Source organism: Lepidochelys kempii, chromosome 22 (genome assembly GCF_965140285.1).
Source record: "Lepidochelys kempii isolate rLepKem1 chromosome 22, rLepKem1.hap1, whole genome shotgun sequence".
In the NCBI taxonomy this organism is placed as follows: domain Eukaryota; kingdom Metazoa; phylum Chordata; order Testudines; family Cheloniidae; genus Lepidochelys; species Lepidochelys kempii.
In genome coordinates this window covers 12,057,974-12,074,459 of record NC_136401.1, presented here as the reverse complement: position 1 = coordinate 12,074,459, position 16,486 = coordinate 12,057,974, and the positions used below count along the sequence as shown (strand labels likewise).

General features: G+C 49.0%; 1 protein-coding gene across 8 annotated transcripts in view; it reads right to left on the bottom strand.

Annotated features, from left to right (window-relative positions):
- NTM (neurotrimin) overlaps positions 1–16,486 on the bottom strand; it is a 680,889-nt gene that overhangs the window by 10,929 nt on the left and 653,474 nt on the right. For 6 of the 8 annotated variants that reach the window (XR_012155901.2, XM_073320725.2, XM_073320731.2 and 3 more), the window contains 3 exons: positions 16,090–16,210; positions 11,789–11,940; positions 7,719–7,754 (listed from right to left, as the gene is read on the bottom strand). Coding sequence is in view for 7 of the 8 variants with exons in the window: in XM_073320725.2 (XP_073176826.2) it covers positions 7,719–7,754; positions 11,789–11,940; positions 16,090–16,210 (309 nt within the window). In the remaining variant the exon portion in view is untranslated. The remainder of the gene's footprint in view (positions 1–7,718; positions 7,755–11,788; positions 11,941–16,089; positions 16,211–16,486) is intronic. The other 2 variants (XM_073320728.2, XM_073320729.2) reach the window with 1 other exon arrangement.

The window sequence follows — 16,486 nt, the reverse complement described above, 5'->3', positions numbered from 1 at the left end:
TGCCATGTGGCCCCTCTGCCAGGATATTTAATCCAAATTCTGTGTCAACCCTGGGTAAGTTTCAGCCCAACAGTGCACAGGTAAGGAGCATGTCTTAGGATGAATAGACCAGGAAACATGCATTTAACAGCCACAGACAGACAGACAAACATTTAATTACAATTGGCCTTTCAGAACCAGTGCTGGAGGTGTCCATCTTACTGAAAAAGCTGGGTCATTTGTGACACTGATTAGCCTGAAAGCCTGGTAAGGGAGAGGCTGCGACAGCTTACAATTTAAACAGCAAACATTTTTTTTAAAAAACACTCAGTAATGCGAGAATTATTTTTATGCTGGTTAAAAAAACCACAATCACAATAGAGATAGGCACAGATGCACAGTTCAGACTTGGATCCAAACTTCCATGAGTCTGAGGCTTTGGAGCTGTAATATCCCTCATGGCAGAGAAGAGAAAGGACTAGCTTGTGATAAATATGAAGTTGATCGTTTACAGGGGCTACTGGATATGGAGAAGTTCCTACAGTTCTCTCGGCCCACTAGAGTAACGAAACACAGCCTGCAGTGCCTAGCGTCACCATACAGGGTCTATCTATGTTCTGGATTGAACCATGCACTCCTGGAAATACTGCTGACTAAACTACATCATCAGACCTATCTCTGTTTGGAAGCTAGTTTAGAATTCCCTTCTAAGGATTCGCAAAAAGAAAAGGAGTACTTGTGGCACCTTAGAGACTAACCAATTTATTTGAGCATGAGCTTTTGTGAGCTACAGCTCACTTCATCGGATGCATACTGTGGAAACTGCAGAAGACATTATATGCACAGAGACCATAAAACAATACCTCCCAGCAGGAGAGTGGGGTGGGAGGAGGTATTGTTTTATGGTCTCTGTGCATATAATGTCTTCTGCAGTTTCCACAGTATGCATCCGATGAAGTGAGCTGTAGCTCACGAAAGCGCATGCTCAAATAAATTGGTTAGTCTCTAAGGTGCCACAAGTACTCCTTTTCTTTTTGCGAATACAGACTAACACGGCTGTTACTCTGAAACCTTTCTAAGGATTGAATACCTATTTTCAAAAATCAAATCTCTTTGCAGAGAGATGGCCACCTCCATCAAGTGCCTCAGAAACACCCACTGTGCCACATTGACAAAATTAAAACGAAGACCATTTCCCAGGTTCTAAATGGTGCTTATCACTTTGTGGGCTTAAAGTCTGTTAGGCTGACCAAGTTTTTTCTTGAATGGGCCCTATTCTATCCCTCTCCAAAGGGCGCTGTGCAAGTCTTTTGTAACCAAACCTGAAACCAGGACTCAAAACCTCTATGTCCACTGGCAAGTGGAAGGACAGGGAGATGGATCCAACCTAGCTTGGCCGTTGCTGAAGCAAGGAAAAGGTGACCTCGAATGAAGTGGACAAAAGGGCATCATTATAGTGGATAAAGGGAATTCTCTTCTCCAGAGCCTGATCCAAAGGCCACAGAAGTCAAGTCCTCTCCAGAATGAAATCCACAAAGCCAGAAGATTTAGGAATGAGGTTTGAAGAAAATTAGAATTCAAAATGATCTTGAAAAACTGGAGGAATGGTCTGAAATAAATAGGCTGGAATTCAATAAGGACAAATGCAAAATAGAAAGGAACAATCAACTGCAGAAATACAAAACAGGAAATGACTGCTTAGAAAGGAATACTGCGAAAAGAATTCGAGAGTGGATCACAAATTAAATATGAGCCACCAATGTCATACAGCTGGAAAAAAAGTGAACATCATTCTGGGATGTATTAGCAAGAGCATTGTAAGCAAGTAATCCTTCCACTCCGCTCAGCCCTGATCAGGCCTTCACTGGAGTACTGTGTCCAATTCTAGGCACTAAACTTTGACAAAGATGTGGACAAATTGAAAAAAGTCCAGAGGAGAGCAGCAAAAAATGATGAAAGGTCTAGAAAACATGACCTACGAGGGAAGACTGAAAAAAACTGGGTTTGTTTAGTCTGGAGAAGAGAAGACTGAGTAGGGAAGTGATAACTGTCTTCAAGAATGTAAAAAGTTGTTATAAAGAGAAAAGTGAGGAGAGGACACAAAATAATAGACTTAAATTGCAGTGAGGGGGATTTAGACATGACAAAAACTTCCTAACTGTAACGGTAGTTAAGCACTGGAACAAATTACCTAGGGAGGCTGTGGAATCTCCATCACTGGAGATTTTTTAAGAACAGGTTAGACAAGTACCTGTCAGGGATGGTCTAAAAAATACTTAGTCCTGCCTCAGTGCAGGGGACTGGACTAGATGACCTACTGAGGTCCCTTCCACAGTGAGCCTATGAAAAGACAGTTTTACTGAGAGATTAGTGCTATAGCAATCACCATTCCTACTTCTAATTATGTCACTTGCACTTGCTTCTTTTATGCCTTTGAAGTACTGATGGATCCTACTGTCTGGGGGTGGGCAACAGGACCACATGCAGCTCTGATGAGTGGCACATGAAAACCCTGGGATCACAGAGGTCCCTCATTTCCCAAGAAGCCTCCCTTCTGGAACTGCTTCACTGACTGTCGAGGGTTTGGGGGGGCAGGCATTCTGATGTTCACAGAGGGGCTCTTAGGACATAGGGTCAGCCTCCAGAGATAAGATGTTCTCTTTTCACTGATGTGGGAAAGAAAAAGCTGGTACCTATGTAGGGCCAGCATGGGGAATGAACCGCCTGCCCTGTTCTGCACACCCATAAAACATTTTGAAAAATCACCCATAAGGCAAAGGCCCTCACAGATGGTGATGGGAACCCAGCCATGCTCTCTGCCAGGCTATGAGGCATCACCTCAGAGCATTTGGTTTTACGGAAGAATCCCGCCCTGCCCGCAGTGTGTTAGTTTAATCTGCAATTCCTGTTCAATCCCAGCTTTTTTTCCATTTGCAGACAGGAATCATGCTTATGTCACGGTGCCACCATAGGACCCAGCATGCATGACCCTTCCTGTCCTGGAAGAAGGCTAGATGGACATGACATTCAAGCAACTCAACATGTCCAGCGACATGATCATGTGATCTTGCTTTTCTAGCAGGGTGAAGAAAAGGACAAACAACCTCCTGATCTCCTGCCACTCCTGCAATCAACAGCTTTTTGCTGATCTTGCTGATTCCATGCAGAAAGAGTTGCAGTTCGGGGTAGCACACACACACAAAACCCAGAAGATGCTGCTTTATAGCAGAAAGCTCGGCAAATTTTCTGGCACATGCTATGGCTATAAGTGCTGCAAACTGGCAGTCCAGCTCCTAAGTGACTCCCCTTAATCCTCAGGGGATGCTGAGCCTGTCTTTGATAACCACTTCTTTTCACAATCGTTCCCTTGTGATGTCAGAAGTTTTACTCCAGTCCCATATGCACTATTAAATTGGCTTGATGATCGCTGTGAGTCGTTAATCAGCTGACCTTTTACCAAGCGCTGATACCATCAAAAGCCAGCTTAATGCCTGGGGGATAAAAGACTCCATGGGGACTGAGCGAGGCGGTAAGACAGCAGCAGCGTGGCTCAGGCTGCTGTGAACGGTCCTTCAGAGAACACTCCAAGTGAGAGAGAGCGGCTCAGAGCCAAGATGCTATTGTGCATTCCCCCAAGCTCCCGGCCCGATGGTCTGTGTGCATGGAAAGGGGAGGCGTGGAGCATGGCAGAGTGAAAATCTCCCATCAAGTACCTTTACTTGTACAGTACCTCCAGGGACCTTGAAGAAGATATATCAGGGTACTGATATCAGGGTACGGCCCCGGTAAGTCCTGATGCTTCAGGCCATAAACCAGTCGCTAGCTGGGAGCAGGGAGACACCCACCCCGATGGGGATATTATTGCAGGAAGATGCACTGTGATTTCCTTTGAAGCATCCAGCACTTAAACTGCTTGCAGCCCTGCCTCCATAGTACTTCAGTGTAAACACCACCTATGCAGTGGGCCTCCCGTCAGCACAGGTAATCCACCTCCCCCAAGAGGCAGGAGCGAGGTCAACAAAAGAACTGGGGGTTGGACTGGCTTAACTACATCTCTCAGGGGCGTGGGTTTTTCACATGCCTGAGAGACGTAGCTGTGCCGACGTAGGTTCCCAGTGTAGACCAGTCCTGAGAAAGGACAGAAGATTCAATGGAACACCAGTCTGTCCCTGGAGTGGCAGTCCCTCTGTTATCAGCTTGTGTGCCCTGGCTCTCAGAGTCTCAACACACATGGGGGTTGTGTTTCAAGTGAGCACAGGTGGATTTCTGGCTCACCCTCTTTCCCAAGTGGCGTATCTGTGACAAGAACATGGATAAGCTGAAAGGCAATGACTCCTAAGCAGCAGGCTGGGTGATCAGAGATTCTAGTGCCTGACCTCCTAGGAAGACCCGAGCAAAGAGGTGCATCTGGCCCAAGTTCTAAGTGTGGCCAGGCTCAGTATTTCTGGGGGGAACCAATTCCATGGCAAGCGTCTGCAACAGAGAACACCCCACCTTCAACTCCCCAAGCTTCACCACAGCAAACACACTGGATCTGATACAGCACAGTGTCAACCTGGGGTATCTGAGCGGTGAATCAGGCCCAATGATCCTATCCACTTCATAAAACCTTACTGCCTTCGGAGCAATTCAACAAATCATTCTGGAAGGGTCTAGTCAACTCTGCCGTCAGACTCTGGTAAGATTAGAGCTAAACCCCCTCAGGTTTGCTGATTTCTATTTCTATTGGGTGAACTTCATCCCTGTTTGATTCCATTGAAGGCAGTGGAGTTACTCCAGGAATGGATCTGGCCCAGAGTGTCCAACACAGCCTTTTATTGGGACGTGTCTCCAAATCCTACTGTGGTCAAAGGGAATGCTCATGTGGCAGAGACTTGTGGCGCCTGGAGATCAAAGCTGCCAAAGCCCGTGGCACAGCAGCTTAAGCCAGCTTCTTTCTTTGTGTCACAAAAGCAGGCTGAGTGATTCTGCATGCCACTGAGACACAGAGCTCATGACCTCACTGGAGAGGACAAATGGCTGGCAAATATACCCACAAGCCATCCAAGAGGGACCACGTTCCAATCTCTGTGCAATAGCCACCTTCTGAGAAGCTCAAACGGTTATAAACAGTTACCAGGACTTTGAGATGTTAACCCTGTTCTCTCTGCAGAGCTGAGTCATCTGTAAACAGTCTTAACAATTTCTACCTCCGGTATCCATCTGTCTGTGTATTGCAATCATCCGCCCCTCATCCCGCCTCTCTCCCCGCATCAGTATGTATATATGTCACATACATCTATGATATCTATCTACTGCTCCTATCTGCCAACTTATACAAACCATTCACGGTGTCCACGGCTGTCTCATTCATCCATCTCTTTTAGTGGTTCTCAACCTTTTCCATACTGCGAACTTTCTCAGCCCAAGGTCTCCACTCCCATCTAGCCGGGATCTAGCTAGGACTGCCCACACCTGTCTCATTTAGCAATAAAAACAACACAAACCCCACTTCTTCAGATGCATCTGAAGAAGTGGGGTTTTTACCCACGAAAGCTTATGCTCAAATAAATCTGTTAGTCTTTAAGGTGCCCCCAGACTCCTTGTTGTTTTTGTGTATACTGACTAACATGGCTACCCCTCTGATACTTGTCATTTAGCAATATGGCTAGTCGCAACCCACCTACACCTATTCACAACCCATTAGCAATTGTGTTCACCCATCTAAAGCATCCCAATTCTTTACCTGTCTCCATCTGCCATATCTCAGCCTGTATCTACTCTACCGCCATGCCTGCACATGCATCTGTCACATCTCTGTGCATTAGCTGGTTGGCTTCTGGGACAAGGCATTGTTTTTGTCTGCCCAACAACTCCCAACTTCCCTTTTTTACAGAACTCTAAGGAGTTTAGTAGAATGAAGGTGAGTTGTTAGTGCTGGGGGTACTTACACGGCAGAATGGAGGGAGGCACGAAGAGGAGAGATGCGGGCGTTGGCATGCAAGAGATAAACAGAAAAGGAAGAGAAACAAAACAGGATGAAGGGATGAGTTAATAAACGCGTCCACATGTGGGCGTGAGGCGACCTTGTCTCTGTTGACACTGTGAGGGGAAGGGGGATGCAGATAAACAAACCAGTATTGCTACGGAGTCTTTTATTTTTTTAAGAACTCCATGGAGTAAGGGTGATTTTTTCCCCATCCCTTCCTTTCGTGATCTTGACTGTATCATAAACGAAGGTGCCAGGCATGTAGGAGGACTGGCAGGAATTACTGGACTCCTTCACGGATATTTTCTTTTAGCTCTGACTGGCAAGGCTGTCCATGTACCCCACTGGGAGGATACTCACTCCTACAGCTGGTTCTCTTTTACTTCCACCTGATGCTATTTCCCCTTCTGCACTAAACTATCATGCATGTAGTCTCTCTCCCGCAGAGCAAGCCACACAGTGCCCCTTGGTATCCCCCTGTGTAGCTGGTCTGCTCAGGCCCTACCTCAGAGGGTTAATGGTGAGATGCTCTTAGCCAGCAGCTGTCATTTGGGAGCTGTCAAAGAAAAAGCCAAGGGGGATTCCGTTCGCCGAACAGTCCCTCCCAAAATAACTGCAGCACTCAGAGGGCTGTTGCTGCCTGGGTGCTCTGTTTCAGCCGGAGCCGGCAGGGAAAAGACCAGTGCAATTTCTGATCTGGAGGAGGCCAGTTCTAGAGCAGGGGGGAAATCTTCCACACCCTGTCCTGACCATGAACAGAGGAGACTGCATGAGAAAAGGGGAGATTAAAAGGTTGGGGACCCTCTGAGAATAACCACAGTAGAGGTTCCCTGAATCCTAAAGCCAGCTCTCCTTTAGCCTTCCCCTGTCCAGAGATCTGGTGCATTGATCTGACTTTGCACTGGATTCCCAGCAAGGTCTAAGAATGCTCCTGAGCCAGGGTCTCCAGCAATTGCAGGATGCCTTATCGCTGCACATCCCTCATCCCAGCCTCCTCTGCAACAATTAGTGTAGTGTTTGAGCACTCAGCCACAGAATCCCCATTCATCCTCATGGGAGCAGCATGACTAAGACCCTACAGTCCTTCGGTGTGTTCAGAAGCCAAGCGGCACTGCGCCATAAGAAGGACTGCAAGAACAATGGCCCCTTGAGCCTACAACCCCAATGCAGATGTGGGCACAGCAAATCCCCTCAAGACAAGGAGTTTCCATTAATGTCTCCCCTATAGTTCTCAAAGGCCCGACTGTTTGTTCTGCTATCAGGCGCTCTCAACTTCCATTGCACATTCAATGGGAGCAGCTGGAGCTCAGTACCTTGCAGGATTGGGTCCAATATCTGCATTAGGATCCAGGGGGATGTTTCACACGGCATCATTCAGAATAAGGAGAAGAACTGGGACTGGATCCCTGGGGCCAGCTTGAAGAGACCCTAGTTACAACCTTTTGAAGGAGAAGATTGCACGAGGACAAGGAGTCTGGGCGCAAGCTCCAGGAAGAAATGAAGTGGAACCACATTTTGCACCCCCCACCCCCGGAAGGAATTCTGGGTCGACAGGACAAGCGTGTCGAGTTCAAGCCATGCTATTTATGGAGACAAATTCCAGGTGACCAGTCACAGCCCGTCTACCTGCATCATCTCTGGCTGCCCTCCAGGAAGTGGTACTGGCCTCCATGCATGTTGTCAGACAGTGAAACAGGGAATGTGAGAGCAGGCAGAGATTAAAGGCAGGTAAAGGACAGCAGATGTGACACACAGCAAGAGCGATACTGACCTTGGAACAAGGTTGAGCTTGTGGGCTCACTTATTTCTAAACCGGGGAGGAAACGACGGAAGAGAAAAATGACAAAAAAAAAAATCGTTATAGTTCACATACCACTCCGCAAACACTCTGACGTGTAAATAAGAGGTGTGTGTGTGTGTGTGGGGGGGCTTTAAAAGGTTGGAGGGCGGGGCCGGGGCGCAGCAGACTCTTTCTGAAGTGAGCGAAATGAATCATGGGAAATTGCAGGAATGAGGTTTCCATGAGTTTAAAATAATAAATAACCTCATGGCAGCCTTGCAAAAGGGAGATTATTATTACAGGAATGCCTGAAGGCGCCAGCCAAGACCAGGGCCCCACTGCCTCAGGCACTGTAAAAACACATTGTGAGAGATCATCCCCTCCCCAAAGAGCTTACCATTGAAATAGACAAATGACAGGAGAGAGAACCAGAGGTACAGACATGGGGAAAGACTTGCCCCAGGACACATAGTAGGTCAGTGGCAGAGCTCCAGGTCTCCTGACTCCCAGTCCAGTGCACTGTCCACTAGACCAAAGTGCCTCTCTGGAAATGTACCGGCCCAATCACAAAATCTCCATGCTTGTCCTTGTTACCACAATGAAAATGAAAAGCTAACAATATGTTATTCGCCCACCAAAATAAAGTCCCCACCCCTGGGCACACAGAATTTTGCAAGGCTGTATTATACAATAGGTACTAGAGATTGTGCATGGTGAAGCATGACAAAGACTGGGTAGCTGCAGGGATGTTATATACAGTTCTAGGTCCCGACTTATCCAGGCAGGTCAATCCCTGCACCTACACAGACTCACCTGCAGGACTGGGGCCCTAGTATGTTACAATCTCACCTGTTCGACAGGTAGGGTGTGTCTTTTTACAGGAACTGAGTGTTACTCAGAGGAACGCCTCCTGCAGGGCAGGAAGCTGAGCAGCACAGAAGGGGTTTTAAAGCTCTAAGACGCTTTGCTTTTCATCCCATGATTTCCAACACCAGTAAATCCAACCTCATAACCACCCCACAGTTCACGTCAGCACGGCCTGACTCATGATTGACTGGAAAAGCTGACTCAGTACATTCCATTGTTCCACCCCCCTCCTCCCCCCGGCCAATAACAGTGTGGTTTGCAGCAGTGTTAACCAATCAGCCATGGCCTGGCTCACGCTCTCAGACCAGTTCCTCAGCAGCCCAGCACAAAGTGAGGGGGCCCTGGAAGGTTCCCCAAAGGACAGGGTGACCCCAGGGGTGGGCGTTAAGGGGGAAGGTGGCCTGGGGGAAAGCTGAGGCAGGGGTCCCCCATAATGGGGATAATCTGCAAGTGGATGAGGTAATGGTGGTGGAAAGTGGCTGAAACTTGGGCTATAAAGGAGTCAATGAACAAAAAGTGGGCATTGCTTGCCTGAAATAGGGATATGGGGGGGAGGCTTTCCAGGCAATGGGCAATCCAGTACCTCCTGCTCCCAGATTCCTTTGGTGAAGCGCCTCCGAAACCCCCACAGAAAAATAAAGCCGCCCTAACCCCAGCAGAAACCACAAGGGAAGCTGAGACATTCTTTCCAGAGCAGGCTGCTGCCACCTGCACATCCAGGACAGGCTTAACATTCTGCAGCCATTTTACAGATGGGTAACCTGAGGCCGAGGTGGGAGAGGAGAGCCACAGGCTCAACAGTGGCGCCTAATTTTGCATTCCTTGAGTTTTGCGGACGCTCGGCTTCAGACACGTCGAGGTAGCTGACTTTCAAAGGGGAAGTGCTCAGCCCCTCTGAAAATGAGATGCCCCGAAATGAAGCCACCCAAAAATCCCTTCTGCTCCACCGCCTATTTTGTCCCGCTCCCACACTGTCTGGATTTCTGTCCCTTTATTTTTTTAAAAAAATCTCCCTCTGCTATTAGCAGTCGCTAGTTACTAGGAGACAATGACATCATTAGCAGGGGCGGAGTTCGTGATGTTCACAGGTCAGCCCGGATAATAAGATGAGGTTCAGCCCATGGTATGGGGATACCGGTGCTGCTAATGCAATGGAGGGACAGCTGGCTATGGGTGTGGGCTGGAATTGGGGGTGGGGGAATCTGGGAAGGGGGTGATAAAACCTTTGCTCCCCATTCGGTTCCTGATCAGCAGTACAGGCTCCAACACCACTGACTGCCATAGCAGTGAGACGCGTGACAAATGTGTTGAGCAATTATGTCCTCCCCGACTGTGAGTGGTGTCAGACGGATGCATCACTCTAATCGTAGCTCTGACATGTGGAGAAAACGTCTCCCAGATAAGGGCGCGGAACTCCCCATCCTGCTCCCTCCCTCCGGCAAAGTCATCTTTCTATTGTTTTTTTCTGCTGCAGTAACAGAAAATGTGACCTGGAAGCTGACACACAATGACAGAGTGGTGTGGGTCCTTTATGCTCTGGAGTCATGCACAGCAGATCAGGACTAGAACTTCCTTACTGGGTTATGTCTCTGTCATAAGGATCATACAGTCCATCCCGCTCCCATGGACTTGCGCAAATTCAAATCTGGATCCAATCTGGGTTTGGGTCCCTGGAGTTTGGGATTTGACAGACCCAAAAACACAAATGGAAACTCAGCCAAACTGGCCAAGGTTTAAGTTCAAAACATGAGAAACCACAAAGTCTCCTGCATATATCCAGGAGTCAGCCCAAGTCTATCTGGTTTGTGGCTGTGGCTGGCTGAAAATTCCATGTATCTCAGCAAAACAATCTTGAGATTCAGGTTTGCAACAAAGCAAGTGCTGCCTAGATTCAGGCTCGGTTACTGTAGCTTTTCACGGCTCTGTGCGAAGCTGCAGACACATGACCCCACCTGGCCGACTGCCGCACACCTGAAGGGTGCTCCTGTAGTTTATTACCTTGAAAACTAGAGATAGGCTCCAAGTCCCAGCTCGGTAAATATCAAACTTCAGGGGTGATTGGAATCCCTAACCAGATCTGGATCCAAATTTTGCAATGCTTCCAAGTTTCAAAGCAAAGCTTGGCCGAGAACACCCTTGGACCTTGCCATATTCAAACCTGAGTCTGGTAGTGAGAAACTGGACAAACTTTCTTGCAGGCTTCCTGATTCCTTCTGATCAGGCTAAAAACACAACACAAACTGGCTATTTTGCCATTTTTTGTATTCCCTAGTCTGGACCTGTTTTGAAGCGTTGAGGTGCCATGAACATGGGGACATAATGCGGGTGAGGGGCTATCAAAATTTCATCCAACTCTTATGAAACATGCATTAGGTGTTTGGGGCAATGAGGTAGGTGGGTTTATTTCAGCCAAAACAGGTTTCACTCACTCTCACAAAGCCCTTTCAGATCTTAATGTCCAACTTCAATCAAGCCTAGGTTGTTTGTGGGGTGACAGTTGTTCTGATTTAGGAGCTCTCAGCTGGCCAGCTCTTAGGTCAATTCTGAGAAGTTTATAGGGTAAGAGACAAAGGACGAGAGCAAATCAAGGAAGGGATTTCAAGGAGAGGAAGGAGAAAGTAGCGTGTGGACAAATCCAGGGTTGCATGGAGATGGAGAAGACTTCCTCTCCCAATGCAGGAGGTCCCTCCCAGGTCAGCGCTGGGGGCATACTGGGACAGCAGGATTTGGGGAAACCCAGGAATGAACAAACATGGAGGATGAAGTTCTGGGGGAATGGTTTCCAACAAGTCAGAACTGAAGGGCATGAGTGGAAGAAACTGGGGTGAAACAAGCATGGAGACTGGATTTCCTTTTGCCCGGAGAAGAGGCCACTCATCTGCAAGGTGTTACACTGGTAGCGTAGCCCACCTTGCTCCTGGTCCCACTATACCTGGGAATAACAGCTGAGCATGCATGATCTGCCCCTTGCAACTGCAGAACCCTACCAAAGCAGAAACAATCGATAAGAAATACGCATCCCATCTGATGACATCTCCACTTCTCCAGAATGGAGTTTCCACACTGAGGCAGCCCTGTCTGTTAGCAACACCCAGAAAAAACAACCCCTGAGGGTTTACATCCTTCCATCCCCTCCCCCTAGCATTGGCTTCTCCCTACTCACTTCTCCCCACCCTGCACCTGGCCCTACTTACCGTACAGGATGATGCTGACGTTGGTATTTCCTAGCTTGTTGGAGGCCACGCAGGTGTAGTTCCCGTAATCCTGCTCGGAGACGTTGAAGAAGGTCAGTCTGGAGAAGAAGGCTTTGCTTTCAACTTTCACCCCTTTCTGTCCTTCTACCAGCCTGAGGCAAGGGGAGAAGGGGAAAGGAACATGGTAACACCTTCAGAATGGAAGACATGGTCAGAGCAAGGGGCTGCTAACTATGCCCTGGGCTCTTATCCGTATTGCAGTAAAACCTAGGGAACCCACCTGAGATCAGAGCTCCACCATACTGGACAAAGAGAGGGAGACATTCCTTGACCTGAAGAGCTTATATTTAAACAGACAAAGGGTAGGTGGGGAAAAAGAGAGATGAAATGAATGGCCCTAGGTCACAGAACAGGTCAGTGGCAGAGCTGGGACCGGAGTCTCGAGTCCCATCCTCTGCCTTATCCGCCAGACCACACTCAGACTGCCTCAGGGCTGAGCTAGAACAAGAAGTATCCGCAGATAAGCAGAGCAGCCACCATGGCAGAACAGTCTTGGGGCTTGCAAATCTCCCAGCATAGGTGGCGATGATCACCATGTGGGAACAGCAACTCTTTACCAGCAAAAGGACAGCCTCCGGGGCCTGTTTTAGACTTGTCCATATATGAGAAATAAGCACATGACCTTGGCACGGCTCCAGTCCTCTGGCATGTAGGGACTGAGCCGTCTGAACATGTGCTAGGTATTAAGATCCTGTTTGGATGAGTCCGAAAGCACTTTGGGGTTTCCCCTGTTCTTCTCTGCTTCTTCCCTCCATGCCAGCATTATACTCCTCTCCCCTCCCCTCCGCCTTAAAAATGATCCCCTTGTTCCCTTCCAAATCTGACAACCCCAACAGGTGGCCTAACCTCCTGCTCCATGGACTGCTTCCTTCACGCCTCCCTAATGAGTTCTCCTGACCCCCTTTCTCCTTAAAATCTATCCCCCCAGGCCTCTGGGGGAACCCCTGGCAGTGTGTCCACTGGGCCCCGGCACTGCAGATAAATCCAGGCATGCTTTCAAGGGCACATCAGAGAGCAGACCCACAGCGGTCTTGGTCTGAGTGGAGTTGTGGTTTGGGGTTCTGCAAACATGCTGCTGAGCTCCCTGGTGCCTGCAAAGACCTTCACAGAGGGGAGACCGGAGAGAGGTAGATGGAGCTGGAGGAAACTGAGTGAGGATTGTATAGTGGGAGGAAGAGGCCTGGGACATCATGTTGGATGGATGAAACGGTCTGGCAGGGACTCACAGAGATGGGAGGAGCTGGCATCGCTTTCAAGGGACAGTGCTGAGGTGCTACAGAGAGAAGAGAAGACCAGAGGGACAACTGGAAGAGGAAGGAGCCCTGCGTGGGACTGGAGACAGGGGGATTGGAGAGATGTCAGGCACTGGAGACTTTCTTCCAGTCACCAACTCCTCCAGAACTCCAGCAAAGTTCTGACCTCAGAAAAAGGTCAGAAAGTCAAGTCTTCCCTTGATTTGAGCCAAATCTATTTGCTCCACCCTTACTGCCAAGGGAGTGCTGAGTTTAATCCTGTCGTTTGATTCAAACTAGGACCCAGGAAAACCCGCTCCAGAGAGCCCTTCTCCGGCTAGCAGAGCATGGTATGTGCCTGGCTAGGCTCTGGGAAGATTGTGAAGTGGCACAAAGCCCTATGTATAGGAACCCTAACCCTAGCTCCGAGTACCAGGCCCATAGGAACCCCAACCCTAGCTCCAGGTATCCTACCCACAGCAACCCCAACCCTAGCTTCAAATACCAGGCCCATAGGAACCCCAATCCTAGCTCCAGGTATTCTACCCACAGCAACCCTAACCCTAGCTCTGAGTACTCGGCCCATAGAAACCCCAACCCTAGCTCCAGGTATCCTACCCACAGCAACCCTAACCCTAGCTCCAAGTACCAGGCCCTTAGGAACCCTAACCTTAGGGCAGGGAGCCCTAGCCCTAAGAACCTTAATCCAAGTGCAGGGAGCCCTACCCATAAGAACTCCAACCCTAGCTCCAAGTACGCTACCTACAGGAAACCAGAGTGTAGGGCAGGGAGGAAGAAGGCGAGCCGAGGAGATGGGTCACAGCTGGATCGTGCTGCCCTCTCTCTGGCTAAACGCAGTGTGGCGTGACATCATTTGCAGGTCTGCCATTCACTGATTTTTTGTTTCCTCGTTTTACAACTCACTCGCCCTCCTCCCCAGCATCTCTATTTCTTCAGGCATTTTGGTCTTTTTTTACTAGCTAATTCCTCCCAGTGGGTGCTGGCTCTTCATTACCACCACCCCAGCTTGCTTTGGGTCTCATCTGACAACTCTCAGTAGCATTTGGCTTCAATATGAATATGAATGTTATTCATATTAGTGGTTTAAAGGTCAGTGTAATATGGCCTGCTTCTGAAAAATGCATAGCCTGATGGCAAAATATCCTTCAATTAGTATTTAAAACCCATTTCTCCATTCCTAGGATGTGCTTAACATATGAAACAACCCTCACAGTTGGTGTAGGGCCTACATAAAGAGAGATCTATCTAATCTTATGCTGATAGATTATCATAGGATCTGAGCGTCACACAAGATGTTTTAATGTGTTTATCTCCACCACACCCTCATAAAGTCGGACAATGCTGTGATCCACATTTCACAGAGGGGGAAGCAAAACACAGAGAGGTTAAGTGACTTGTCCAAGGTCCCACAGAAAAGTGGCATCGCTGGGAACCGACCGCGAGTCTCACAAATCTCAGGCTAGCACCCTAGTCACCAGACTATCCTTCTTCACTTCCCATTGGGGCCTCATTCTAGCATGATAAGGGCCTTACATTTCGTCTGCCATTTCAAAGGAACTGGACCGGGAGCATCTTTAGTCTTAAAGCCGCTGCATTTTCACATACCCCCAAAGCCTGGATTCGTGCTTCCAGTAATACTCTCGGCACTTTCAGGCAAGGAGCCACGCAATCTTCACCAAGGAGAGGAATTACTTTTGCTCCCATTGCACAGATGGAGAAAAGGAGGCACATAATGGTTTGCCGCAAGGTCATCCAAGGGGACATTGGCAGTCAGGAACTGAAGCTAGGTTAACTGACTCTCAGCCCACTTCTGTAACCACTGGATCATGCTGCCCCCTTTCGGCCCACAAATGCCATTTACACATGCAGCATGGGGCATGCACATCTGAATTCAAGGTAACCGACTTTAGAGTGCAGATTGAGGCCACTTTGAAAACAAATGCCCAGAAGATCCATTCCCTGGCAGGAAAACTAGCCTCGGAGTTCAGATACTCTATATTGTGGAGAAAGAGTTGAATTAAATATAAATTCATGGCCTGATTTTAAGACGTGTCAACAACTGCAGGTCCTGTTGGAATGGATGGGTACTGCATGTGCTCAGCACCTGTTCAGATCGGTTATTAGTGCCGAGTTGGGCCCAGTACAAAAATCCAGATTCGAACCCTACCCAAGTTGGGGGGAAATCTGGCTCAGAATCCAGATCAGACTTTGGATCTGGTTGGCTCCTGTGTTGATAAAGGGCTGAGTCAGCTGGACCTGAACGCCACCAGTCTCTGAACTACGGGCAAGTTTGCATCTGGATCTAAACACTCCACCTTGGGCCCATCTCTCATTAGCTGCTGGTCTTTTTCCCTTTGCTCCCAGGAGCGCTGGCCTCTCTGTCTCTGCAAAAGCCTCTTTTTAAAGGGCTAAACAAGATTCGGGGAGAGTAAATGGCTTGGCAATCTGGCTTCCTCTGTTCTCCTCATCATTTAATTAAAACACCCGGGACCGAGAGATGCTCAATATTTAATTATTGTTTCCCCTGCCTGGAAACTGCACCTGGATGCACTGGATGGAGAGGCCAGCTGCTTTCCCTGCGCCTTCCTTGACATGCTGGTTTTATGGCTCTTTTTGCCGCAGGGGGAGGTGGGGTGGAATCACAGCAGAATCCTGGTGCCTCTTACAACAGCATAACCAGGGCGTAGTCTATTCCCCACCTCCAACCCCCTCCTCTCTCCTGCAGTGAGAGCCTAGCGGTCACAAAGACAAGGTGAAATCAGGTTGCTGACCCCCCTTTTCCGGTGCTAACAGGCTCTGCAGTTCACGTGAAGGCTTAACCACTCCTGCTTTGTGCAAGGTGAGTGGAGTGCAAAGGGCAGCCAGCCCAGGAGACGATGCAGGTAAATCCCCTGGGAAAGGCGGTAGATAGTTTTTCTGCTGGGGCGGATGCCACCTGCAAGGCCTTTCCATCTCCCTCCACTCCCAAACCCCGTCAGATTCACCTACCTTTTGTCGTCTTTGTACCACTGGAATTCTGCAGCGGGGACGGCGGAGGCTTCGCACTGAAGAATGCCCTTCTGCCCCACGGGCACCCCGGTGTTCTTGGCGTCTGAGATGTACGGCGGGTCTGCGGGGACATGAGGGCGTGAGGGTTTCTCCCCGGGGCCTCAGAAAACCCTTCTTTTCTGCCTTCACTCCGCAAGCCTCTCTTTCTTCCCCACCTCGTGGGCTAAGCCAAATGAATCAGCTTCCGGCAGAAGGTCCCTGTGCCAGCCGCCCTCCCCTCGCCAACACGAGGCCTGTTCCCCAAGCCGGTGCCCAGTTCCTGCCACTCAAGTGCTGTTCTACAGGCCTGCAAGGAACTTCATGCCCCGCACTCAGGCAGATGGGAAGGGAATGACCC